Source organism: Eumetopias jubatus, unplaced genomic scaffold, assembly GCF_037043125.1.
Source record: "Eumetopias jubatus isolate StellerSeaLion01/CBP00866 unplaced genomic scaffold, mEumJub1_p1.0 scaffold_106, whole genome shotgun sequence".
Taxonomy (NCBI): Eukaryota; Metazoa; Chordata; class Mammalia; order Carnivora; family Otariidae; genus Eumetopias; species Eumetopias jubatus.
The window spans coordinates 133,937-161,804 of record NW_028274912.1 but is presented as its reverse complement, the minus strand read 5'-3'; the positions used below and the strand labels follow the sequence as shown (position 1 = coordinate 161,804).

Sequence of the window (27,868 nt, the reverse complement as noted above, 5' to 3'; positions counted from 1 at the left end):
ACTCAAAAGGAGAAGAAATGCCTATTCTATTCACCCATGTTTTCACTATTTCTGTTGTTCTCTTATTTCTTGAAGGTCCTGAATTCCTTATTATTTCTGTTCTAAGAATTCCTTGCTATTCTTTTAGTGTAGGTCTGCTGAAAACAAATTCTCTTAGTTTTCTTTCGTCTTAGAAGGTCTTATTTCTGCTTCATTCCTGAAGGGTAATTTCACCAGATACACAATTTGGGGTTGACAGTCCTTTTTCTATTTTAAGCCCTTGGAAAATGTTATGCTACTTCTTTCTGGCCTCCATGATTTCTGATGAGAAATCTGATGTCATTGGAATGTTTTCTTTTCCTGTGGGTAAGATGTCATTTCTCACTACTTACAAGCTTTTTTTCTTGTCTTTAGTTCAGTAGTTTGATTATTATGGGTCTTGACATAGATTTCTTTGGGTTTATACTGTTTGGGGTTCACGTAGCATATTGAATCTGCAAGTTTTATCTTTTGTCAGGTTAGGAGTTTTCAGCCATTATTTGTCTAGAACTTTTTGAGCCCCACCCTCTTTCATCTCTTCTAACACTCTCTCTGGAGACACCTTGTGAGATCTTTCTTGTGTCTCAAACGTCCTGAGTTTCTCCTCATTTGTTTTAAGTCCATTTTCTGTCCAGATTGGTTTCTGTTGTTCACTCTTCAAGTTCATTGACTTTTCCTTTGTCTCTTCTTTTCTGCCCCTGAACCCTATGCATTGTTTTCAAATCTCCATTATTGTATTTTTTAGTTTTAGAATTTCCATTTGGTTCTTCTTCATATTAGCTTTCTTTGCTGAAATAGCTGTTTGTTTGTTTTCATTTGCTTCAAGTATGTTTGTAATTGCCCATAGACACATTTTTATGATGGATATGAGAATCCTTGTCAGATAATTTCACCATATGCATCCCTTTGGTGTTGGCATTTGTTGGTTATTTTTCCTTCAGGATTAGAGATTTTCCTGGCTTTTGGTATAATGAGTCCTTTTTTTTTTTTTAAATTGTATCCTGGACATTTTGGGTATTATGCTGGGAGGTTCTGGACTTTATTCAAATAATCTTCTGTTTTATCAGGCCTCCTCTGACACCCCATGGGACTGGGGTTAGGGAGGTGGGATGAGGTGGTGCTGCCTTGTTGCTGGCAGATGGGGTGAAAGCTGGGTTCCCTTTGACACCTGGGAGAAGAGGGTGCCCCCTTCACCGCTGGGCAGACATGGGGTCTGCGGTGCCGCGTGGGGCTCTGCTGATGTCCCCTTGTCTGGGGAGGGGAGGAATGCCTGTTTATTGCAGCCTCTGGCCTCCTGCAGTATGGCCTGGGGGGCCTTTACGTCTGGGTTCCTGTGAACCCAGTGGTAGGGATGGGCAGGAGGGCCTGGGCTGTTCTTGGGGCTCTCTTTGGTTTATGTCCGTGGTTTTTCTGGCTGCTGACTCTCTGGTACACAATTTGGGATAAATGAGGCTGAAGGAGCGCATTGGGAACTCCCTGTTGTGTGACCTCTGGGGTCTGGGTCCCTCCTGGTCTGCCTCCTTCTCTTCACCTTTCCCTCTGTCGTCTCCAGGGTTATAGCTTATGGGGGAGAGGGGGAGGGCGCCCTGTCTGCTCAAGTCTTGTTCTGGAACTGGCAGGAAGGAGTCATTTACCTTTGTTCTGTTTTTGTCTTTACTCTTTGTATTTGAAAGTCCGTCTTATTATTTATTTTTCCATTCACTAACAAGTTTTGGCTACAGGCCTCCCGTTTGGAGTGTAAAATTCAGTGTATTCAAAAAATACACTATTTATGTATTCACAAGGTAAATGCAGCCATCACCACGGGCAGGGTTGGAAGATTTTCTTCACCTCTGAGAGAGACCTAGCGCCCCGCCTCTCAGCACCTCCCGCACCTCATCTCTGGAGGTTTTCTTACTGCAGTGAGATATACTTAACAAAGCTAACTGTGTTTAGGGTACTTTTGACTTAATATATAACAAATCTCTAATTTCATATTTCAGAACTGTAAAGTGAGTAAAGTTTTATATCCAAATTATGGCTTTTCTAGTATTTCTGTTTTGGGAAATGTGTGCTGTAAATTAGAATACAGCTAAAAAAATAGATAAAAAAATAAAAAGTGCAAATTCAGTCTTCTATTTCCAATAACAAAAGTTTATACTATGGGGTCTTTTTGTTCCACATTGGCAATTGAAAGCTAATTAGTTGTTAGAAAAACAGCTTTGATACGGGCTTTTCTTGCTTTGTGAGCTTTAAAAGGCTTTTTCTTTGACCATATAAAAATGTCATTTTGTGTTCATAAGGTATAAGGAATTGTAGTAATGTATTTTAAAGGTTTTCAGGTTTTCCTTGGAGTGAAACTACTTTTATTTCATTATAATCATGCTAGTTTAGGACACAATATATTTAACATGTAGTGATCATAAATTGTTACAACTGGTATAAAATTTTTCATCATTGGGTTTGTACTTTATGAAAATTTCAAGGGGACAAATTAGATATGATTTGAGTATGGTTAATACAGGAGGATGTTCTTGGTTTTTTTTTGGGGGGGTGGGTTTTTTTTTTTTTTGGAAGTTACTAGGTGAATGAGATGCTGTGTCCCACGCATAGTATTTAATAGTTCAGTAAGAGTGCAATTACTTGTTAAGATCATTTTCTGTGAGCTAATGTGAGGCATTGATTTTCTTCTTGTAGTATGTATAGGTGGGTAAAAGTAAGGTATTTGTTAATTTGATATTTTTTCATTTCTGTCTTTTAAATGGTACCCGTGTCATTCAAATTATCTTCACATTTGAGAAAAGAATGACTGACACTGGACATCATTGTGTTTATCCATGTCTATTAGTACCTATTCTTTGCTTCATGTTGCAGTGTGGCTTTTGGCCCTGTCTAGAGTCATTTGCAATATTATAATGGTTAAACTTTAGTGTTTGAGAAGAGAGTCATGCTGAGAACAGATGGCTCTTGTCTGATTATCTCTAAAATATTCGTGTGTTTCTTAATAGAGGCAACACAGTTTTTTTTATAGACACTCAGAATGAGTGTCTTTACACGATTTCCTCTGAATCTTTAAAAATTTTACAGTTATGATGATCTAAAAAAATGCCTTTAGTTATAAAGATGAAACTTCTTTTTTGTGTTTTCACAGCTGAAAAGGTTTTTTCAAGTACCAAATGATTCTTCCTTTTTTTTTTTTAAGATTTATTTATTTATTTGACAGAGAGTGAGAGAAAGAGAGAGCACAAGCAGGGGGAGGGGCAGAGGGAGAAGCGGACTCCCTGGGAGTCCAGTGTGGGACTCGATCCCAGGACCCTGGGATCACGACCTGAGCCGAAGGCAGACGCTAGTGACTGAGCCGCCCAGGTGCCGCTACCAAATGATTCTTAAGATAGTGTTTATCAAAGTGCTCAGGCCCAGGACTCCTTGGAATCAGAGACATATTTTTAAGGATCTGTAGTTCACTCGAGTTCATGAAATTCTTTAAACCTGCCAGAACAGGTCTGTTTCACTGTAGTTTCTACAGCTGACAGTATTAGCATGAAGATAGATTTGGTGATTGTGAACATGACAGTTTTGGGTATAACTGGGTCATGTGTCCTGAGCTAATCGGCCCACGTATGTTTTTAATTTCTGGATTGGCGTTTACATAATATTAGATATTGTCCCATTACTCTAATTTAGAGGCTTGTTTCGATTCATGTATAGCGTTGGTGTAATTTCTTATGTTAAGAAATTGGTATTGAGGTTTTTTTACAGAACGCCGTGGAAGAGGAGTCGGTGGCTCCGAGGTTACTGTGTCCATAGTCCACATGGGGGGCATCTCCGGGCGTGGGCACTGACTGGCCCTTGCGCGTCTTGCTTGTTTTTATTGCTGAGGTCAAGGCGTGCCTTTCAGGCAATGTTCCTTTCCTTTTTTTTTTTTTTTTTCTACACAACTATTCTGCTGTTTAACTCCTCTGCTACTGTAGGAAGGGAAGAGTCCCAGTTTCCCAGTATACAGTTTTGCTGCTTATTAGTGACTCATCAGTGACACGCTTGAACTTGGAAGCTGTGTTTGATGAAGGAAACATACCCATTTCTTTATAGTACTTTGTTGCTTTGTTTTTCTACTCTATTAACATGTAGGCAAAGAGGGCAGTGTTTATTTTTCTTAAAGAAGGTTTAAGCATTAGGCATATTTTAAATGGTTTCTCCCTTTACTATCAGTTGGCTTCTCAGCAATGCTTCTCCTCAAAATGGAAACAATAAGGCTATTACATACTTAATGTGAGTTTAAGCTAGTTACTGTATTGACCTACTTTTACTTAGATACATGTAAATTACGCACCTTCTAGGACTTGAGTGTTTTTTGTTGAAGGTTCCCAATTTTTCTAAACCTTTGGCAGCAGCTAAGAGAGTTGTCTCCGTTTCTTAGTGTGGCAGTACTCTTGGGTTTGGTATCATCTGTTCTGTCGTCTTTGTTCACATTGTTTTTACTCTTTTTAAAAATATGTTTCCAGAATTATACTTAATTGCTGGAAACGTTGATTTTTCTTGAGTGACAAACCAATTAAGTGTGTATGACACTAGGCAACACAGACACTTAGGATTTTCTGCTTATCCTGTCTCTGAAAAAATCCATTATTCATCATCTTATTGTTTTTAAATACTGAGGTAAAATTTTCAATATGATAGGAAAATTGCTTTGGAAATGGAATAAATTGCTTGCCAGTTCAAAGGCTCCATCTCTGAAGTGGAGGTTACTAAACGTGATGTTGCTTATGTTCATTATCTTTCAGACTCTTTGTACTACTTTTCTAGCATGAAACTTGATAAGATTGTGACTTTTGCTAAAATGCAGCACAATCGCTGAAAGAACTTAATGAAAAAGACTAAAAATCTCATTTTGTATACTATATTATAATATATTTAAGTGGCATTTTGAATTTTAATTGCATTTTGTATAAATATTCATTTTCTAGTTGACTGTTTTAAAAGAAGTGATCTTATGCAGAGAATGAGAAAAAAGGAATTTTTCTGAGGAAACCTATTGACTCTGTTTTAGGCCCGCTCCCTCACAGCTGAGAGGAGCTTTTGTGTGAGCCCCTCAAATGACGAGTCTCCTGTTGTGGGGATGTTGTGTGGTGTGTGGATGGTGACTGGAGCGAGGGGACCCTGGGTGCTGGTCGGGGCGGGGACAGGTGCTGCCGCTCCTCCCTGTGACTCTCGGAAGGCCCTCCCTCCGCCTTACTGCTGTCAGCGACAGTGTGTGGGTGTCCGACACCCGGGACCGGGTCTCATCACTGGAACTAAAGTCTTCCGTGCTTTTTGGGTAGACTTGTAAGCAGCACAGCACAGTCATGGTCATCTTGGTAGATCAATCTTGTGTACATTTTTCATGTTTTCAAATATTTGCTTTCATGGATCATTAGAAGCTATGGTTAAAGTTACTCCCATTACAAAAAAGGGCTGTCAGGGCATTTTCACAAACTGTCCTCCATAAAAGTTGTTCACACTCTTGCTAGCCATTAAGAGTGCTTCGTTAGCCAAGACTGTTAAGAATGCTAAGGGTGAAGAATTTTTTTCAGTTGTTTTAATTTGCGTGTTTTAGAAGTTCTCTTGGAAACAAAAATGACTCCTAGTCTTAAAACCTTCCACTGACTTCCCTTCCCCTGAGAGTTAAAGTGAGACTCCTTATGCTGGCAGGCCGTGCCCACGGGACTCAGCCCTGCCCACCCCTTCAGCCGCATCCGGTGTCCCTCCCGTGCCTTGCCCGCTCCAGCTGCCCCGGCTTTCTCTCCAGTCCTGAGCCCTCAAGGCTCCGCAGCCCCTTCCAGGTCTCCCAAGACCTTCTGTGGTTGGTTCCTTTCATGCAGGTGTCTCCTCTTGAGACTCGGCTTCCTTCTGGCCCTCGCGCCTTCTGTATTAGAGTCTTCCCAGCACGTCTCCCTTTGCAAGTAGGCAGCCCGCTTCTTGTGCTTGTCCTCGTCGGGACAGCGCTCGCCCAGGGCGGTCCCTCAGGTGTGTGTGGGAAGGGTTAGAGTTCCTAATGTGGCTGCACATAGTTCTCTAAGTACAGCTGTATTTCTTTTTTTATGAATTGTCTTTGCTCATCTGTCATTCAAAGTGTTTGCTTTTTTTTTTTAAAGATTTTATTTATTTATTTGACGGAGATAGAGAGCACAAGTAGGCAGAGAGGCAGGCAGAGGGAGAGGGAGAAGCAGGCTCTCCACCGAGCAGGGAGCCCGATGCGGGACTCAATCCTGGGACTCCAGGATCGTGACCTGAGCTGAAGGCAGTCGCTTAACCAACTGAGCCACCCAGGCACCCAAGTGTTTGCTTTTTTTAAATTTTATTTGTGAGAACTGTTGCTGAGGAATGGTTTTACTGTCATGTGCTGTAAAAGTTTCTCATTTGCGCTAAACTTTTCTTCTTGGACCATGCAGAATACAGGTACCCTGGGTGCCCGGTTGTGGGAAGGGCTCCGTAGACCCCAGCCCCCTTCTCCAGGGCCTCACAGTCCAGGAGGCCTTCAGGAGTGTTCTCTCTCCTTCTGGTGTTTGGTCTCATTGACAGGCCAGCTCCCCAAGTGATCAAACTCTTGCCTGAATGTGCCTGGTGTGTGAGGATTTGGCTTTTCCAGGATAGCCATACCGATTCTAGTTCCTTAACTGCGGCAGCCGGCAGGAGGGTGAGGGAAGGGGCCTGGTGGTGCGTTCAGGCCGACCCCAGGGTAGAAACCAGCTTCGTATGTTGGAGATGTGGGTAGTGATGAGGAAATACCCATCTTCCGGGGGTTACGCGGCTGCTAGGAAGCTGGATTTCAGCGATATTTATAGAATGTGTTCCTTTTTAAAAAATTTATCAGACCTAACATAAAACTTACCATCTTAAGCACGTCTACCCAAGCGTGCAGTGCAGTGGCCGTGAGCACATTCACGCTGTTGTACCACTGTCCTCACCTCCCGCCCCCAGGCCTCCTTCCTCCTCCCAAACCCAAGCTCTGCACCCGGGAGACGCCTCGCTGTCCCCCCTCCCCGGCCCCCGTAGCCTTTCTGTACCTCCGTGTCTGTGGAGTTGACTGCTGTCACCTCGTGGAGGTGGAGCCCTTCGGGGTCTGTCGTATTGCGTCTGGCTTATTGCACTGAGCGAAATGTTTTCAAGCTTCGTGCCATAGCACACGTCACATTGCCTACTTCTTTTAAACCGGGTGATGTCACGTGGTATGGATAGACCACCTTTGGTCTTGGACATTTCAGTTATTTTTCTTTTTTATAGTAAGAATTTCCTATGTTAATTGTCTAAAACTAGGAATTAAATGAACGTAGGCGAGGTGCTTAAATTCATGCCTGACAGTTTCAGCAAACACTGGCCGCCGGCTTCTCCTGTCCCTCCTCCTCCTCTCAACGCTGAATTTCTACCTGGGCAGCAGGGAAGGGAGGCCACGCTGGCTTGCACCCACGTTCACTGTCCTTCCTTCAGCCTCGCCCTCTGCTTTCCCTCCCCCAGGGGGTAGCTGTCCCTTGCTCTGTAGCTGGGAGGGGTCACCTGAGGATCCAGATGGTCTTCAGTAGCTTTCAGTCAGTTCCTACTCTTTCCTCCCTCCCCACCCGCTTCAGAGGTCCCCCTGACGCCAGGCCCGCCCCTCCAGGGTCCCAGGGTTCTCCTGCTTCCTCGCGGCTGTGCTGAGACTCCTGTTTTTCTTGGATCTGCTTATTTACCATCCATCTATCTGCTCTCTAGCTTTCTGCATTTTGTTATCATCTCTTGTTTTCTGTTCTGTAGGTTTCAGCTTTAAGAAAAAGCAGTGTTTTTGGTATTGAAGGCAGTCGTGTATTTAATCTTCCATTTTTATGGGAAACACTTTCTAATCCTTTCTACCTGTGTGTCTGTCTGTCTGTGTTTTCTCTTTCAGAAGACAGCTGTTCTGGGCGTCCTAATCTGCAGAGCGGTGTAGACCTCTCGTCGCTCTCCTTACAGGAGTTGACAGTTGTAGTTATCTCGAAGCAGGCTGCCTTCTGTGTCCCAGCTCCAGTTCCAGAATTCTCACGGATAGCTGTGGCTGAGCTTGGGTGACTGGCAGTCCTTCCTGAGCTGTGCGCTGCCCCACCTACCTTCCCTACCTTCCCGTCCGCAGTGGTCATTCCACACGCACCCTGCCCCTCTACCTGGATGCAGCCCCTGCAGCCTGAGCTCAGTCGGCACCTTCCAAGGGCTAGGGGACTGTCTCGCCAGTAGCCACTGCTATCATTTAAGATTTCCTGGTGAGTGAGTCTGAGCTTGTGAGTTACAAGCTGTGTCCGTTACTGACTGCCGTGTCTTCAGTGTGGGCACGCATGTAGTGGTGCTCAGCAGGTGACTGAGGGTATGTACCCAGCACAGCCAAACGGCTTGCAGAGCGTTTTCTCACCTTCCTGTAAGGATTTTGAGAGGTGATTTTTCTTGGGGTCCTCAGCCTAACGTACTCTTTGTACTCCAGTATTTTCAGAGGTCTCGTGGTTTTTATTTTTTATATGACATTATATTGGGAGGAGGAGAAGTGTTTGCGTGGTTAGTGTTTGCTAAAGATCTGCCCACCGTCTCCTCAGGCTTATTCTCTGCTTTACGGTCTCAGGGCAGGTGGTGCCTGTGTTTGTCGTGTGCTGTGTGTCGGGTCCCCTCGATGCCTAATCGGCACTGCACTGAAGCACCAGAGTGCCCGGGGGAGCCTCAGCACAGGCCGTCGGCACACTTACATCCTCCACGAGGAGAGCACCTCTGTCTTCACCTCACCACCCTCTCTTATCCGAGGGCCGTTTCACATGAGGGAGGAAAGATGAGAGCGAGGTCGCGGGAAGCAGGATTGTCAAATTGACTCAGAATACAAAGAAAAAAATCGTCATTAATTGCTATGCAGTTGTATCAGTGTCCTATTGCTGTTCTAAAATTATCCTAAATGTAGTGGCTTAAAACAAATGTATTATTTTCCAGTTCTGAAGGTCAGAACCGTATGGACTCACAGGGCTACAGTCAGGGTGTCAATATGCAGCATCTCCTCCTGTAGGTCCTTGCAGAGAGTCCGGTTCCATGTGGTTGTAGGTTAAAGTCCTGTTTTCTTGCGCCCAAATTACTCTAATACGATACATTTAAGAGATACTACCAATCAGTGTGGAAGAGATGGACTCTTGCATAAATAACATCGCCATTTCTGTTGTTGTATAGTATATATATCCCTGCAAAACTTCGTATTTCGTAGAAATGCTCGCTGGAAGTAACAGGGTTTATGGGCAAAAGTAAGTTAGGGCAGACCACTGGGGACCACATCACTAACAAAAACCGTCCTAGTCCTGGTGACATTTGCTGAAGGGGCACATTGAGTTCCTGGCCAGTGAAGATTTACCTGTGAGGAGGCTGGTGCCACGGGAGAGGGTCCTAGTTCCGGGGGTGCCCCCAGTGCACACGCCCCAAATACGCCCAGCTCCACTGAACAGCATGGGGAGCAGCCTTAGCCACAGTTTGTAAGTAGTAGTGCAGGACCCCGTGTGCTAGCAAACGTGAATCAGTGCCGGTGATGACAAGATGCCATTTTCCTCCCTTTATTTAAGCGAAGGGTACATGTATTTAGCTCTCATCTGATGAGGGTGAGGTAAAATTGCTTTTGGCATTATTCATAGCACTCAGTGGTGGGAGTTTAAATTTGCAGTTGGCAATAATATTTCAAGTGTTTTAGAGCTTATGACTTTGTACAAACTATTGCAGTTCTGGGATTCTTTGAAAGAATTCATGTAAAAATATGGAGAAAGTTCTGTGTACAGATATTTGCACGGAAACGTTATTTAGTGGGAATTTATAAATGTTTTCTCTGTCCAACAGTGGGGGATACCTCAGTAACCTTTAACTCAGTAATCCACTTGCTGGCTTATTTTTTTAGTTACCACATGTTAAAAAGATGGTAAAAGGAGCTTAGGTAGCAGGTCAGCATTGGCCTTATTGTCCAAGGACATCTTTATAGTCATTGAATTCCACTTGTGTTTGGATTCTTTTTTTTCTTTTTTAAAGATTGTATTTATTTACTTGAGAGAGAATGAGAGATGGAGAGGACGAGACGGAAGCGGGTCAGAGGGAGAAGCAGACTCCCTGCTGAGCAGGGAGCCCGATGCGGGACTCGATCCCGGGACTCCAGGACCATGACCCGAGCCGAAGGCAGTCGCTTAACCAACTGAGCCACCCAGGCGCCCCACTTGTGTTTGGATTCTTGACAGCTAGGCACCTGTTTCAAAAAAATAAAGTTTCAAGAAGGTGGAGTCTTCTGGAATCTTGCCTTCTGACCTTTTCACAGAATCCTAGTAAGCAAAGGACTGCCTGGCACCGTCACTGCATATACCCGCACATGCACACGCCCCCACACACATGCAGGTGTGTGAACACCCACATCCACAGATTCCCTGAGGGACTGCTAAGTTGGCACATATAAAGCTCGTTTATGTACTCTGCACTGTGTGTATACTTCATATACATTTAAAGCTTGTTATGTACTGTAGAAGATGTATTTCAATAACGTCTTAGAGCAGAATGGAAATAATTCTGTTCTTGGATATTCCTGACCATCTGGAGTAGCACTCACCATTTTCATTCTTTTTTTAAAGATTTTATTTATTTGATAGGGAGAGACACCGTGAGAGAGGGAACACAAACAGGGGGAGTGGGTGAGGGAGAAGCAGGCTTCCCACAGAGCAGGGAGTCCCCCGATCCCAGAATCCCGGGGTCATGACCTGAGCCCAAGGCAGACGCTTAACAACTGAGCCACCCAGGCGCCCCTCATTTGGTTATATCTTTTTAATTTCTTTTAATTTGGAGAAATCTTTGTGGTGGTTTTCTTTCTTCTCATGTGGCATTTTTGAAGAGTCCAGGCTGGTGGTTTGTAGTGTCTGGATTAGTACCTCCTGGAGTTGGGTGTAGTGCTCTTATTTTGTGCACTTCCCGTCACGTGAAAATTAGCCCCAGAGCAGTGCTTCTCAAGCAGCAGAGTGCGAGGGCTCTTGATACCAACTGTAGGCTACTTCCAGAAGTTTCTTGTTTCTGGGGGTGGCTCCAAGAATTTCTGGGGACTGCACTTTGAGAACCACTGCTCTGGGATTGAGTAAATACGGTAAATGTGTACATGTGTTGGCAGGAATGCTGGATCTGCTGCTTCTTGTATCACACCAGCAGGCAGACATCAGGTTGTCCTGTGGTGACTGGTTCTGAGTGTGAGTTCTAGCTTAAGGTGCTGATCTCTGTAGAATTTCTGCTGTTCGTAAGTTTCCATTTGCAGTTGTGAAGAATTGGATGATTCTCCAGCATCGTGACAGTTTTGTTCCCAAATGGTGCTTCCGAAATTTGTTCCCAAATCCCCCCCCCCAGGTTTTAGTGGATTTTCCAAATATCTTTCTGTTACTGATTTATTTTTAAGTTTATTTTTAAAGCTTTTATTTGAGAGAGAGTGAGAGAAAGAGAGCATGAGCAGGGAGAGAGTGGCAGAAGGAGAAGCAGACTCCCCGCTGAGCAGAGAGCTTGATCCCAGGACCCTGGGATCAGGACCTGAGCTGTAGGCGGACGCTTAACTGGCTGAGTCACCTAGGTGCCCCTGATTTTTTTTTTTTTTTTAAGATTTATTTATTTGTTTCAGAGAGAGAGAGAGTGCAAGCATGAGTGGGGGGAAGGGAAGAGGGAGAAGCAGACTCCCCACTGAGCATGGAGCCAGAAGCAGGACTCGATCCCAGGACCCTAAGATCATGACCTGAGCTGAGGCAGACCCTTAAGCACCTGAGCCATCCAAGCGTCCCTTTCTGTTACTGATTTTTAAAAGAAATTCCTTTATGGGGCGCCTGGGTGGCTCAGTCGTTAAGCATCTGCCTTCAGCTCAGGTCATGATCTCGGGGTCCTGGCATCGAGCCCCACATCGGGCTCCCTGCTCAGCGGGGAGTCTGCTTCTCCCTCTCCCACTTCCCCTGCTTGTGTTCCCTCTCTCGCTGTGTCTTTCTCTGTGAAATAAATAAATAAAATCTTTATAAAAAAAGAAATTCCTTTATGGTAAGAGAACATACTTTGTCTAATTTCAGTTCTTTTGAATTTGTTAGTTTGTGTTATGGCCCAGGTTGCGGTCTGTGGGGATGAGTGTTCATGGTGCACTTGATGAGAACATTCTGCCGTACAGGGTAGAGTGCCAGGGTAGGTTGGCTGACAGTGCTGACCATGTCTTTCTGTCCTTTCTGATACTGTTTCTTCCATTAATTACTGAGAGAGGAGTTATGAAGTCTTCCGGCAGTATTATGGATTTGTTTCTCCTTTTACTTACATATTTCATACTTTGTGTACTTTGAAACTGGTGGTAGGTGCATGCACATTTATGATTGTTAGAGCTTATGGGTGATTTGATCTTTTATCATTATATAATGTTCTTCTTTATCCTGGGCGGTTCTTTCATTTTATTTTTTTGATGTCTTCTTTGTCTTATAGTATCTACTTGTTTTCCTTTGAACGAGTGTTTGCATCATATCTTCTTCCATCTTTTTACTTTTAATCTTTTAACATATGCCATTATATTTCAAGTATTTTTATTTTTTTGTAGGTAGTGATTTTTGTCCTCCAGGTGACATTTGGTGACATCTGGACACATTTTTATTGTCACGACTGGGGGAATGCTGCTACTGGCATCAAATGCGTAGTGGCCTGGTTTGCTGGTGAATGCTCCACAATGCACAGGACAGCTCCGTCAACAGAATTCTGAGACCCAAAATGTTAATGGTACCGCTGTTGAGAAGCTCCACGCTAAGGATTGCAATATACATAGCTAACTTTTCACTGTTCATATTTTACACTTAATGTAAGCTATGGAATCGCCTGCTTCTTACAGGATAGCCGCCATATCAGTTCACATCTTTCTACACTGAAAACTTCACCAGATGATGTGACAGCTTTTGCTTTCAATAGTCATACACGTTTTAAAGAATTTTGTGTTCTTTCTTTCCAAAAATCCAAGTTTCCTGATGGTATCATTTTTCTTCGTCTTGAAACTTTCTTTAGCTTTCTTTTGTATGAGGTCAGATGGTAACATACCCTCCAAGTTTTATCTTTCATCTGAGAATGTTTTTGTTCTGCCTTCATTCCTGGAGGATCTTTTTGCTGGATATAGAATTCTGGGTTGAGCCTTTTTCCCTTTCAGCACTTAGACATGGAGTTCCTGTCCTCTGGCCTCATCTCTCTCCATGAGAAGTCCATGGGCATTTGAATTGATGGGCTTCTCCATGTAATGAGTTGTTTTCTTCTGGCTCCTTCCAAGAATTTTTCCTTCATCTTTGCTTCGAGTAGTTTGATTAGTGTGCTTTTTGTGATTTCCTTTGACTTTATCCTGTTTCAGCTTGCTGTTGTCTTTAAGTAGATTGTAGTATTGTCTGGCACTCATTTATGCTGTAGTTGTGGGCTTGGTTGGTTTTATTTGTCTTGTATAAAGTCTGTGGACTTCAGAGGGTGCGATGGGAAATTTCAGTTTCAGTGACTACCATCATGTCCCGGGGACACACAGGTCTGTGCTCTGATTTTTACAATTGAGGTGAATACCTACCACAGGTTTGATGTAAAATCAAATAAGATAGCATTCGTGGGCTCTGCAATCTACTTTCTGATGAATTTTTGGTTCTCAAAGTAAGCTTTTAGTTTTAAAATGTACATATGTCTGTGATTGAGGAGAGATAAAATGGGAACTTGATACAGTAGGCTGCCTGTTTTTGGAATCAGAAGAGGATTATTGAACTCTGAAAGGGATGCTGGTTGTGGAGGAAATTATTTCCTTGAATAGAAAATTCAGAAAAGGGAATAACAGAGACAGAGAGTAAGTGTAAGTGGGACATAGCATCCTTGCTGCGTATATCAAATCTGACAACAAACCAAGGGACCGTGTTCCCACCTTTCAAAAGAAGATACTTCCATAGTTCAAAAGTCACTTCCACGACTTTGATTGATGAATGTAAAGTTGGGCACATTTTACATCCAATCGATCTGTAGCAGAGTATTTAGATATGACCTGGAAGTATACATTTTTTGCTAATATTTTGGGTGATTGTTTTTATATTCCTGAATTGAACACCATGAGTGGGTGGTACTGTTGAGCTGACTGTTCACACCAGTGGCTTTGTGGAGGGCTCCCCTTCTAGCGTGGTCATGTTCGCTTCCTTGGGCAGCCTGTTCCTTTCCTTCTGACCCTGGCTAAATACATTTTTTGTAAAGGAAAGTAGCATCCCTTATTTATAATGGTTTGCCTCTGCTGTAGACAGCTTAGTTTGAAGAAAAAAGAAAAATGTGGTTAGTAGAATGGGACCAGCTCTTGTCTTAAATAATACCCTTACTGGTGACAGAAGGCTGCTTGGCCTGCCTCAGCATTCTCTCCTTACCTCTGACCAGGTACCAGCTGGAAGATGAGTCTGCCCATTTGGATGAAATGCCATTAATGATGTCTGAAGAAGGCTTCGAGAATGATGAAAGTGATTACCACACGTTACCACGAGCTAGGATCAGACAGAGAAGAAGAGGACTAGAGTGGTTTGTCTGTGGAGGATGGAAGTTCCTCTGCACCAGGTTTGTGATCTCTTGCTGCCTAATTTCCTATGCTCTCAGGTATACAGTTAAGGTATTTAGAAGCTCGGCTTCTAACATACTTATTTTTATATCAAATAAAGAAGACACTCTCAATGAAATGACATAACGGAAAGTGTTAAACATTAGTCAAAACCAAACATTGCTAATCAGAAAAGGACAGAATGCCAAGGTCACTTTCTTTTTTTAAAGATTGTATTTATTTATTGGTCAGAGGGAAACAGAGAGCACAAGCAGGGGGAGCGGCAGAGGGACAAGCAGACTCCCCGCTGAGCAAGGAGCCTGATGTGGGGCTCGATCCCAGGACCCTGGGATCATGACCTTGAGCTGAAGGCAGACGCTTAATCGATGGAACCACCCAGGCGTCCTCAAGTTCACTTTTTTCATGCGACGTTTAAATGTTTAGAAAGTGGAGAAAGATTAGTGGTTTTGTATTGATTGCATGGTAGAGTCAATTCTGGTCACTGTGTCAGCATTTGTAAACCGTGCTCTCTTCCATCTTCGGTCCTGCTCTCATCCAGAAAGGCAGGTAGGGGCCTGTAAAATGCAGTTTAATAATACTGTAACTCTGTGTATTATGGGCCTGTAAAATGCAGTTTAATAATACTGGAACTCTGTGTATTATTTGACTCAAATGCTTTGACTTGGAAGAAGATTCTTCAGTAAATTTAACCAGAAAGAAACAAAGGTAAGACCTGCTCATATTTAAACAAGTTCACTGGTGGTTGAGATAAACTTCATCAGCTGTGCTCACCCTTGACTTTAGAGGCTGGTCTGTGAAACCACACTCTGTGTCTAGGACACTTGGCCATTGACTGTCCTCCAGCCCTAGGGACGGGTAGAGCAAGATTTCAGCTGACTGATGCCAACATAACTTGAGTGGGGTATGTCGAATAAATTACTGCTTTGATAGTCTTTCTGCTCTTTAAAGTTTGTGGTCAGTGCCTTTCTTAACCATCATGAACTTAGATCCCTTTGACCATAAAAGAGATACAAGTCATTGTAGAAAGATACCTTATATATCATCCTCATTATCTCTTTAGAAGTTTGTAAAAAGATGTTTTTACAACCAATTTGATTTTGGGGTCGGCTCACATAGTGGTATTCAAACAGTGGTGTGTGGACTCCCAGGGACTCTGAGGAATCCCTCAAAGAGATCGACCACGCAGAATCGGGAAGTGAGCCTGAGCAGGATTTAGGCTTATCACCCCCTCTCAGCTTCCAATTAGTGTCTGTCTTTATCTTTCCCGTATATTGTAAGCTGTTCATATGAAGAAGCAATTTCATGGCTAAACAAGGCTTTAGAAATCACTGACTTGTGTTACTAATTTTTAATGAGTGAGACAGTTTTTTCACAAAACATTTTCTAGGTTAAATAGCCAATATTCCTGGAGTATTCTTTGGGGGTACTTAACCTTGTCTAGACTTAATTCCTTTTAACAGTTGCAGGGCTATGCAGAATTGTTTTTTCTTGTGTCCCTTGTGATGCTTTGTGCTTTTCAAGGGGTTTATCTACTTTCAAATATATAAATTCCTGTAATAGAAAATGTATGAGGTTCTGGAGGGATGTCACATTTTATTATTCCTGATATTGTTAATTTATCTCTCCCTTTTCCCTGTTAATCTTGATAGGAGGTTATCAGTTCTTTTCAAAGAGCCAAACTTCTGGTGTTGTCTTTGCTTTTGAAATTTTAAGCTTTTATCATGAAATAAATCCAGACTTGAAATAAATTCACTTTTATCTTGAAATAAATCCAAACTTATAGAAAAGTTGCAAGAATTCCTCCTATGCCCTTTGCCTAAGATCACTAATGTTTAATCTTTTGCCACATTTATTGACCATTCTCTTTATATCTCACTGTTATTTTCAGAGTGATTTCAGACGAGGTTGCTTGTTACTTCACTCCTCTTTGATCTTAGTGTTCCGTGCATGTTTCTTAGGAAGAGGCTATTTTCGTACATGGCCACCAGGCAGTTGCCACGTTCAGGAGGTTTTGCTCTGACACAGCTCTGTCTCCTGCCCACAGAGCACCCTTCCTCTCTAGGCTGGCCTGGCATTTAGGTGGCCATCTCCATGAGCCATCTCCATGAATCTGGAGCCACTCTTGCCCTAACTTTGTCTTGCATTCCATTGATGTTTATGGGAACTACACAACAGGTATTTTATAGAACATTTCAGGTTTTGGTCTGTCTGAGGTCTCCTCGCCATTAGATTCAGGTTAAACATTCTCTGGGACACTGTATGAGTGACACTGTGTCCCTCTTAGGATGTCTGCTTCCTGTGTCATTGAAGTCTGGTCTGCCCTTAATTTTTTTCATACTGAGTTTAACTTGCCTTTCTTTTTCTGGCTTCGTTAGATGGATTCTCAGGTCACCAGCATTGTACTTTTTTCTTTTTTAAAAATAGATGCATTTCAGTTTTGACACATGGTATTATTATTACTATTTAGTTCAAAATATTTTGATTTACATTGCCATTTCTGCTTTAGTTGATGTTCAGTTTAGAACCATGCTGATTAATTTCCAGTCAGGAATTTTCCTGATTATCTTTTTGTAATTGACTGTTATCTTTTTTTTTTTTAAAGATTTTATTTTTTATTTGAGGGAGAGAAAGTGAGAGCAAGAGAGAGAGAGCATAAGCGGTGGGAGAGGGGCAGATGGAGAGGGAGAAGCAGACTCCCTGCTGAGCTGGGAGACTGGAGACACTGGGGCTGGATCCCAGGGTCCTGAGATCATGATCTGAGTTGAAGTCAGACGCTTCATGGACTGAGCCACCCCGGTGCCATGTGATCGACTTTATCTTAATTCCACTGTGGCCCGAGAACATACTTGGGATTTTTTTCTTTCAGTCTCTGTAATGTGTTGAGACTTACTTTATGATTCATCGTATATGGGCAGTGTTAGTCAATTTTCTGTGTGTATTTGAAAAGAATTTGTCCTTTTTTGTTGACTGTGTTGCTCTGTGTTGCTTTTTTTTAAAAAAGATTTTATCCACTTATTTGATTAATTTGTTAATAGTCTTGTTTGAATCTTCTGTATTCATATTCGAAGTTTACTTATCAGTTACTGAGAAGCTTGTGTGAGTCTCAACATCTTTGAGGATGTGTCTACTGCTTTAAATTATGTCATTTTGCTTTATATATTTTAGAGTATGTTATTAGATGATGCGAGTGTAGGGTTACTAACTCACTGTTGGATTGATCTTTATCTGATAATATTTCTTCTATGTGGGCTCATAATGTCTATCTTCAATAGACATTATGAAATGATACCAGCTTTCTTTATTTTTATTTCTTTATTTTAATTCCAGTTAGTTGACATGCGGCGTTATATTAGCTTCAGGTTTCCATACGTCACCCTGTGCTTAACACAAGTGCCCTCCTTCATCCCCTTCACCTGTGTCCCTCCCCCACCCACCTCCCTCTGGTGAGCGTCAGTCTGTCCTCTGTTATTAAGACTTGTTTCTTGGTTTGTCTCTCTCTTTTGCTCTCTCTCTCTCTCCCAGCTTTCTTTGATTAGTATTTGCATGGTATATGATTTTCATCCTTTTACTTTGTTTTATTTAAAAAAAAAAAACTTTTCTGGCGGCGCCTGGGTGGCTCAGTTCGTTAAGCATCTGCTTTCAGCTCATGTCATGATCCCAGGGTTCTGGGATCCAGTCCCACATCAGGAGCCTGCTTCTCCCTCTACCCGTGCCCCTCTCTCCTGCTCATGCTCTCTCACTCCCCCCCTCTCTCAATAAATAAAATCTTAAAAAACAAAACCTTTTCTTTTGAAATAATTACAGCTTTACAGGAAATTGCAAACTTAGTATAGAGGGGTCCTGCTTATCCTTCACCCAGTTTCCCCCAGTGGTTGCATCTTTCTTTTTTTTTTTTTTTTAAAGATTTTATCCATTTGTTTGAGAGCGAAAGAGTGAGCCTGAGGTGGGGAGGGGCCGAGGGAGAGGGAGAAGAAGGCTCCCTGCTGAGCAGGGAGCCCCAGGTGCAACTGGATCACGGGACCCTGAGCCAAAGGCAGCCGCTTAACTGACTGAGTCACCCAGGCGCCCCCCAGTGGTTGCATCGAACCAGAAAGTTGATGCTGGTGTAAACTGTGTATAGTTCACTACGTTTTACTACATGTGCAGGTCTGTGTAACCACCACTGCAGTAAAGATACAGAACTGTCCCATTACCGCAGGTGTCTCCTGTCTGCTGCCTTCTATAGTCATGTTCTCTCTCCTACCCCAGGCCCTAGCCTCTGGCAACCACTAATCCGTCTCTATTTGTATAATTTTAATTTTGAGAATGTCAAATAAGTGAAACCATTCCATTTGTGATTTTTGGAGATTGGCCTACTCCAGTCAACACAGGGCCCTTGATAACCACTCACGTAGTTGTATCGATAGTTTTTCCTTTTAATTGCGGACTGGCATTCCAGGGGATGGATGAATGTTTGTTTAACCATTCACCTACGATAGGACATTTAGATTGTTCCAAGTTTTTGGATGTTCCAAATAAAGCTGCTATGAATCATCATGTACAGGTTTTTTTTTTTTTTGTATGGACATAAGTTTTCCTTTCTCTGGGCTAAATGCTCAGGAGTACGGTTGCTGGGTTGCATAATAAGCATATGTTTAGTTTTTTATGAAAGTGCTGAACTGTTTCCCGGAGTGGTTGTACCATTTCACATTCCCACCAGCAGTGAAGGAGAGATTCAGTATCTCCTTGTCAACCTTGTTGTCACTGTTTTTTATTTTAGCTGTTAGAATATGTGTGTACTGACAGCTCATTGTGGCCTCAGGTTGTTTGCATTTTCTAAAGGCCTAGTGAGGTTCACTGTCTTATTTGCCATAGGCATGTCGTCTTCAGTAAATGTGTCTGTAGGTCCATTCCATTTTCTTCTTGGTTTGGTTTTTTTCCTGGTGAAGTTTTAAGAGTTCTTTATATATTTCACTTGTGAGTCTTCTGTTAGGTGGGTAGTTTGCAAATATTTTCTTCCATTCTGTAGCTTGTCTTTTCATCCTCTAAGAGTTTTTCCACAGATCCAAAGTCTTTCATTTTGATGAAGTCCAACTGTTTGTTTTTTTTCTTTTGAGCACTGCGCTTTGATTGTCACGTCTAAGGACTTTTCACCCAGCCCTGTGTCTCAAAGATTTTCTTCTGTAAGTTTTATAGTTTAACATTATTTAGATCCTTTTTGAGTTAGTTTTGTACAAGGTGGGAAGTTTTGGTTTAGATTTATTTTTTGCCTATGTATATCCAAATGCTCCAGCACCATTGTTGAACTGCTTTTATGCCTGTGTCTCTGGTCAGTTGGCTGCACACGAGTGGGGCTTGTTGCCTGTATTGTCCCTTCGTCTGCCCTGCTAGTGCTACCCAGTCTGGAGAACTGTCTCGTTATCTAAGTCTTCAAATGGGGTAGGTTGATTCCTTGTATTTTATTCTTTTTCAAGGTTTTCTTAGCCCTCTAGCTATTAGGCCTTTCCATAGACATTTTAGAATAATCTAGCCCAGTCTGTAAAATCTTTTCAGGGATTTTGATAGGAATTATGTTTTACCTGTATATTAACTTGGGGGAAATGACATGTTTACTGTGTTGAATCGTCTAGATCACGGTTTACCTCTCTCCATTTATTGAGAACTTTGACCTTTTTATCAGCATTTTGTAGTTTTCAGTACACAGGTCTTATACGTGTTAGATTTATTCCTAAGTATTTCTTTTTTTTTTTTTTTTCCTTTTTCCTTCTTCATGTTTATAACTGGTATTTTAAATTTTGGTTTCCACATGTTCATTGCTGGTGTATAGAACTAGAGTTGGATTTTGTGTTTGTCTTGTATCCTATAGCCTTGCTAAACTTACTGTTAGTGCCAAGAGTGTTTGTGTAGATTCCGTGTAATTTTCTACTTGGACAATCCTGTCATCTGCAAACAGTTTTATTTCTTTGTTTTATAGCCTGTATGCCTTTTCTTTTCTTTTTTTGCCTTATGGGTCTGTCTGGAACATACACTATTACATGGAATAGCAGTGGTGAGTGTACCTTCTTGCTCCTTGTTCATAGTCCTAGAAAGCTTTCAGTATTTCACCATTAAGTATGATGTGAGCGATGGATTTTGTTTTTTTTTTTTCCTAGATTGCTCATCTAAAACTATTGACAGTTTTCTTAATTAAAATCTATCTTGTATTGGGTTAGTGTTCATACAGACAATCCTGTCAGATTCAGAAGCAGGATCTGGAGATGGAGGTTTCAGTGTCCTGTCATCATTGGGATTAAGGGGAGCCACACAGAAGGATGACGTTTCTGAAAACGTCAAGGGACATGTGGTGTAGGTCTTTGAAAAATAAAGGAAAGGGACACCTTGGGGGAGACAGACAGTTTTGGGAAGGAAGACTACTATCCATCCTTTTAGGCAGGGGGAGGGGTAGGAGTGGAAGAGTGAAGTGGTGGTGGAGAGGATGACTTTTACCGTTAGTTGGGAACGTGGGGTCATTTGAGTGGGGAGGCGACCGGGATTCAGATGAGGACTGAGAACGTGGGAGAATCGGTCGTGCTTTGGTGGAGAGATCAGTAACCAACGACGGAAGGTCAGTAGTCGTGCATTTGTATGGAATCCAATGTCATGTTAGGACTGTCTGTCCGTGAGAGAGCCTGACCTGTCGCAGACTTGGCAGTGGACGTGTGGCTGTGGGAGCTGGGGGTGGGGGTGCCCCGGGCTGTGAACCGAGGAAAGAGCTTGCAGCAGAGGAATCTGGGTGGAGCCGCCATTAGAAGTCATCTTTTCATGGCTGTGGTGTGCAGCTCACAGCTGTGTGTCCTCCACGAGCGCAGGGCGCAGGGACGAGTGGGAGCCGTCCTGCTGGTGCTCTTCTCCATGGTACGCACCTTCTTCGGGAGCTGGGCGTCCATTCTCAGCGCTGTCTACAGCCAAGAACTGGAAAAGTCCCTCTTGTGATGATCTGGGGCCAAGCCGGAAACTGAACCAAGGTCTCCTTTGACAAACCAAAGCCCTTGCTCTTTGCTCTGTGGCCTGGGAAAAGTGCTAGGGTGAGGAGTTGTGCTCCAAAAAGGCTAATCCTGACTGGTGTCTGTAAGTGGATAAAGGCCGGTCTCGCCATCCTAAGGGGAACCCGGCATGAGGATCGCTGGAGTCGAGGAGGCTGAGAAGCTGTATCTGTGTGCGTGGAGAATCACTGAATGAATGCTACAGGAGCCGTCAGAGATGGCTGAAAACACAGAGGAAGTGGGCGTGGGTACTGACCGGCACAAACTCTGAGGACACGGACCGGTTAATGTTAATGCTGTGGACTCTAAAATTAGGGGGCTTGTGTGCTATGGAAGTGGTACTTAATCCGTGCTCCCAAATAGTTGCCAACAATTACGGACTTTTAATGTTAGGAGTCTTTTCATAGTGTTGAAAACATTGTTGAATTTATTTTTTGAAAGTTTTATTTATTTAAGTAATCCCCACACTCAACATGGATCTTGAACTCACGATCCCGAGATCAAGAATCACACACTTTTCTGACTGAGCCAGCCAGATGCCCCCATTGTGGAATTATTTTTGGTCTTTTATAGCACTTTGTTTTTACCAAATGGAACATAGACAAATTTTGGATTTTATTTGTAATATGTTACTTTTTTTAAAGGAAAATGTTAATATTCCAGATCTAGATGTTAGCAAAACACCCATGTCTGGGGGACATTAAAACAATAAAACATAATAGATGTGTATATAAACTCTTTATCTCTGTAAGTGGTGATCGTGTAGAAAAAACTAACTGAACCATGTTGGTGGTTTCTAATCAGTCTGTATGGCACTGACGTGTGTCTTTTTTGCTGTACGGAATAAGCAGTGATCCAGGATATTGTCGGCGCGCTTCTTGTTCAGTGCTATCTGCCATACTGAGAAATTACTGTTTAAATTAAAAACTGCACCTTGGGTGCCTGGGTGGCTCAGTCGGTTAAGCGTCTGCCTTCGGCTCAGGTCATGGTCCCAGGGTCCTGGGATCGAGTCCTGCATCGGGCTCCCTGCTCGGCGGGGAGTCTGCTTCTCCCTCTGACCCTCCCCCCTCTCATGCTCTCTCTCATTCTTTCTCTCTCAAATAAATAAATAAAATCTTTAAAAATAAATAAATACAAACTGCACCTTACACAACAAAATTGTACATCTAACAACTTAGATTCGTTTTATTTTCTTCATTTCTTACAGATTTTTATTTTTGAGTATTTGTTACTTTTTTCCCCCTAAATGTTAAGCATTATAAAATACAATGTTTATTAACATTATTAGGTGTTGGATCAATGAGTAGGAGATACATAAAATTACTTAGTTTAATTGTAGGAGGAAATGTTGGTGAATATTGCAATAAAGGTAGGTAGCAAATAACAATAATGAGTTGTAAGTATTTCAGTGTATCTCTGTTTGTAGACTCTGACTAGTGAGGCTTATTTTAAAATTATTCTTCCTAGTTTTAGCAACTGAGTGGGCTTTAATTTCTTCATGGCTTAAAAACTGCTTTCTCATTTTTATTATTTGGTAAAAATTGCAGCTCTGACACATTGAAATTTTACTGTAATCTGCCCTCTAAAACTTGGACTGTCCTTCCTGTGAGTTCCTGTGATGCACGTCGATACGCTAGTTCTCTGGGGCTGGTGGTGGTGTCTTTCTCATGAGACTTAGATTTCACTTCTTACTAAAAGTCACTTTGTCCCTTAGGAAAGTGGAGCCACTGAGGGCATTTTCATAGGAACAGTGGACTGGATAGGTGGGGCGGGGGCGGGGGCGGGATGTCAAACACCGGAACTGTTCCTGTTCTTAGTGGGTCTCTACACTTTCAGGGAATCTGCAGCACATGTGCAGTGCAGAAGCGTGGGGAGATGCTAATCTTTGAAGAAGATAGTAGGCTGTGCTGCTCTTGGTAACCATGGGTACCTGTTGGATAGCATAAGTGTCTAAATTTGGTTGTGTTGGGAAGAAGGCTCTCTGAAGTTTGGGAGTTATATAACTATGGCTAGTTCAAGCTTTAGGAGACAGGATCTTGGTATATTAAAGATACTTTATTTAATATGAGAGTATTACTTTGATTATAGAGGCCTTTGTGAAAAGCTGCTAATCCTACAATGTTGTAAGGAAGAATACACTTTGTGCAATATTGGATTTAGTGTCACTTTGCCTTGATGATGGCAGGTGACTTATATATAAATGGGGAGTGTCCCCTGAGTGATCACACATTTAGAAAATGCTCCGTCTGCATGGAAGTATTATCAGCTGCGGCTCCTGGTTATTTTCTCCCACCGTCTCTGAGGTTCTCCCTTTCCGTATCAGTATTGACCAGTATATTTTACTAAAAAATTGTCCATAATTTTATTTTCCTGCTTAGCTCTACAACTTAGTAAGGCTTACATTTACTTTCTGGGTTCAGATTTTGTTTTGTTTTGTTTTAAATGTTTGGTGTTTATGCCCTTTACTCTTTGCATTCAAGTCACCTGTCTTCCTTTCTGGTCCTGCTTTCTGTCTGCATCATCCAGTGGCAAATCTGGTGGTGCTCCAGGCTTGTAAAACCTCAAGCGTTGTTTTCATTTAATTTTGTGAAATAGCGTGTGATTTGATTATGGCTAACGACAACTTGCTTCTGTGCTTGCATAAGGAAATAATTAGTAATAACACTTTTGTTTCTTGATAGTTCTTAGTAGCAAAGTGTTACAAATAGTTGAGTTACATCTTGGAAGTCTGGGGATCTTGGGTTTTTTTTTTCCCTCTACCAGTTTGTAGAGAAAAAAATTAGTAAACTGTTGAGTTATATGTGTTTTTAGCCCCTGGTATTTAATTTAGAGTTTATAGCGTGGAAGGCTTTGGAACTTCGTGGGTCGTCGGTTGCAGGTACAGCACACAGTGTGTTGTGTTGAGGTTTTTCTTCTGGCTGTGGTCTGCAGCGTTCATGTGACGCACAGAGTGGTTTTGCATTTGTAGAGCCTTTTGCCGTAAACTCGGTAAAATCCACGTCTCCTAAATTTTGTATTTATTTTTCACACACTTAATTTTGCCTGTCTTCTATTTCATCTTAGATTTGTCTGACTTGTGTACGTTAAACTGTCATATTAGGCAGTGAGGTGTTTCAGAACAAGAATTCGTATTTGAATACCTCGCTGGAGGATTTTCGCCGTCATTGCAGCACTGAAGGCTTGTGTCTCATCTGCTGGACCTGCTGCGCTCTGCTTCCCACGGGCAGCCCTGCCCCTGACACTCCCGTGACGTGGGAATGGTCTAGGTCTGTGGTGTCCACTGTGGGAGCCAGTGGCCAGGACGGCTCTCGAGCCCTTGAAATGTGGCTAATGTGACCGAGGAACTGGGCTTTTTATTGCACTTCATGTGAATTCGTATGAAAATAGTCACGTGCGGCCGGTGGACGCTTCGCTGGGCAGCGCAGGCACGGACCCTTGTTGTGCCAGAAGGAGCGTTGGAGCCGGCGGAGTGTGACTCAGGGCGGCTGCGCGGTGCCGGCCGCGCCCCGCGGTGCGCCCCGCCCCCCAGCGCGCTCCGTCCCGTCACCCGCGCTCTCGCGCACGCGCACGCAGCCCCTCGAGCTGCGGGGCGCTCCTGTGGCGTCTGTTCCGGGCGTTTGCCGCGTTCTGACGGGCCCGGCCTGCCGTGGGGCGGCGTGAGCACTGCGCTGACTGGCAGCGCGCAGTCGGGCTCTGCTCTCCGCTCTGCCCCCGCCTGGTTGTCTCGTCTCAGAGAAGTCATGTACCTTTCCGGCCTCCCGTTCCCGCCTGTGTAAAATGTGTGAGTCTCCCGTCGCTGTGGTGCCGCCGCAGGTGTCGGACTGATTACATCCCGAGGAGGGCAGAGCCCCTCCGAGCTCGCACGGCATGTCTGTCTGGTGCAGCGGGACCGGAGGTGTTCGCGCCTCAGGAGAACGTGTTGTGTGCAACTAGTAAGAGGTTGGCGATTCAGAGCTGCCGCCGGGAAGGACTGGGGAAGGCGCCCCTGGAGCGCTGGGCTGTGCGGGCTGGTGCTGCGGGGAGGGGTGCGTGTGGGGCCGCGAGGTCTGCCGGTGGCCAGGGGAGTCGTGCTGGAGGGAAGAAGCCTCCCTAGAAGCCTGACCTTGGGGCAGGCCGCGTGGTGAAAGCGACAGGAGGTGAGAAAGAGTGATTTGAAGCAGATTATATTGTATTTGAAGCCTTACTTAAGGTTTTGTTTCATTCAAGCATGAGCAAGATCACATATCCCTGATATTTTACTGAAATCTACTTAACCCTCCCCCCCCCCCCCGCCGCCAACAAAAGGCAGTAAAGGCGGGAATACGTACTGTGGCAATCTTAAATCGCTTTAACAATAGCCTGGTTTGTAACTGCTGGGATTTAAAAGTATCCTTTATGTGTGGAGGATGCTCTGTGTTCTTAAAAGTTGAAGTGGGATGGGTCCTAGGGGGTGGTTTAGAACCGACCTGCTTGGCTGTGCCCCTGGCACTCAGGGTTGCCATCCCAAGGGAGCTCCTCAAGGTAGCAGTGCTCCCAGTCCTGCAGGCGGGCGAGAGGTGGATGCCCACACCTGGAGGGCAGACTCCTGTCCTTCCGGACTGAAGATTTTCTGTGCACAGCTACGAAACAGGCAGAGATTCAGTAGAGATACACCGATTTCAGTTTATAGGATGCCACCGTGGGTGCTATCCAAAGTAAGGCGACTTCTGAAGATTGATGTCAGTGTGATTGGAGTAAAGGGCTAGTGCGCCCTCCCCACCTGCCGTGGAAGACATGCAGTGATTTCAAGATGGAAGTCCTGATATGCCAACTTCATTTTATAATCACACCTCCTGAGACTGACATTGTCACACAAAACTTCATGTTAATTTTTCGGCTGAGTCTGTCACAGAGTGAAGTTCAGAGCTTCTGCCTTTTGCTGCTGGCTTGCTGGTGTAGCCCAGACTACACCTAGAAGATACAGTTCAACAACCTGCCTTCATAAGCCATTCTAGGTCTCCTTCTGCAGTTTGGAGATTTGAGCAAAGCCAAAGTGTTAATGCTGAAGTTTAAATTCACGATTCTTATTTTATGCTTAGTTTAGGCGATTTTGATACCTTTTCACCATTTTCTTAAGTATTTTGAGAAAAGTTTATTCCCTCTATCCAAACATAATGGTTTGGATGTCCAGGAAGTGGAAGCGTTTGTGCTGCTGGAGTCCTGACACTATGGCACATGGACGGACTGGAAGATAGCTTTAGCCCTATCCCCTTAAACATCAGTGTTCTTTCCCAATATTGAATGGAGCCGTAAGTCTTAATTTTTTATTAATGCTACTAAAATAGTCCTCTTTAAGAGAGGAAAAGAGTGATTACCTGAGAGAGTAGATGTCCGAGGACCTTTGTCATCGGATCACTGAGCGGTGTATTGAGAATTGCAAACGACACGGCTCTCCTTTTCTCCTCATAGAAGAGCATTGATTGCTTCAGAAACTTAACGGTTTTGTCAGTGAGAGGGTCTAAACAGGGAAGATCATTTGCCTGAGGTTCTAGAAGTCATTATGCACTCATACAAGTCTCTTTCAGTGTTTTATGTCAAAGTTATTTCAGTATAACCTATTTGAAGATAACCTTTACAGATTAACATTAGATATGCTTTCGGTGTCTGGTAAATACAGAAACAATCAGTATTGGCTCTAAATATGTAGCATTAATTTAAACATTTTTTAAAAAGCATATATAACGAGTGTCTTTTGTTTCATGCAGTTGCTGTGATTGGCTGATAAATATTTGTCAAAGAAAGAGAGAACTGAAAGCTCGCACGGTGTGGCTTGGATATCCTGAAAAGTGTGAAGAAAAGCGTCCCAGAAATTCTATAAAAAATCAAAAATACAATGTATTTACCTTTATACCTGGGGTAAGACTATTACATTCTTAAGAATGGGTTTCATATCAGAGATTGCTGGCTCCTTTTGTTTTCACTGTTTTGTTTATTTTTTAATTTTTTTTCCCGTTAATTGTGTCCTGTCCAAATCAGTGACCTTTTGCTTTTGAACCATTTATGTTTCAAGTAGTTGTTAAATAATTCATGCGCACTTTTAATGGGTACATCATGAAGTTCAAGGTGAGAAAATTTATAGTTTGACTTCAGTCCTAGATAAATATATTTATATTATTGTAGAAATAATCAAGCCTAAATTAAATTAACAGAAAATAAGTCCTAAGTTTTGTTTGGAGGTGAAGTGGAATGTTAAGTTTAAAGCCTGCCAAGGAACTTCATGCTGAAAGTAAAATAATTTTTTATAGAAACGTGACTCAGTAACAAAATATCTATAAGC

General features: G+C 43.0%; 1 protein-coding gene across 1 annotated transcript in view; it reads left to right on the top strand.

The window, feature by feature from the left end:
* The window catches only part of LOC148161627 (putative phospholipid-transporting ATPase IIB), a 136,288-nt gene that overhangs the window by 6,571 nt on the left and 101,849 nt on the right, over positions 1–27,868 (top strand). Inside the window, exons 2-4 of the mRNA XM_088020688.1 lie at positions 14,398–14,571; positions 19,886–19,990; positions 27,297–27,447. Of these exons, the coding sequence (XP_087876814.1) occupies positions 14,398–14,571; positions 19,886–19,990; positions 27,297–27,447 (430 nt within the window). The remainder of the gene's footprint in view (positions 1–14,397; positions 14,572–19,885; positions 19,991–27,296; positions 27,448–27,868) is intronic.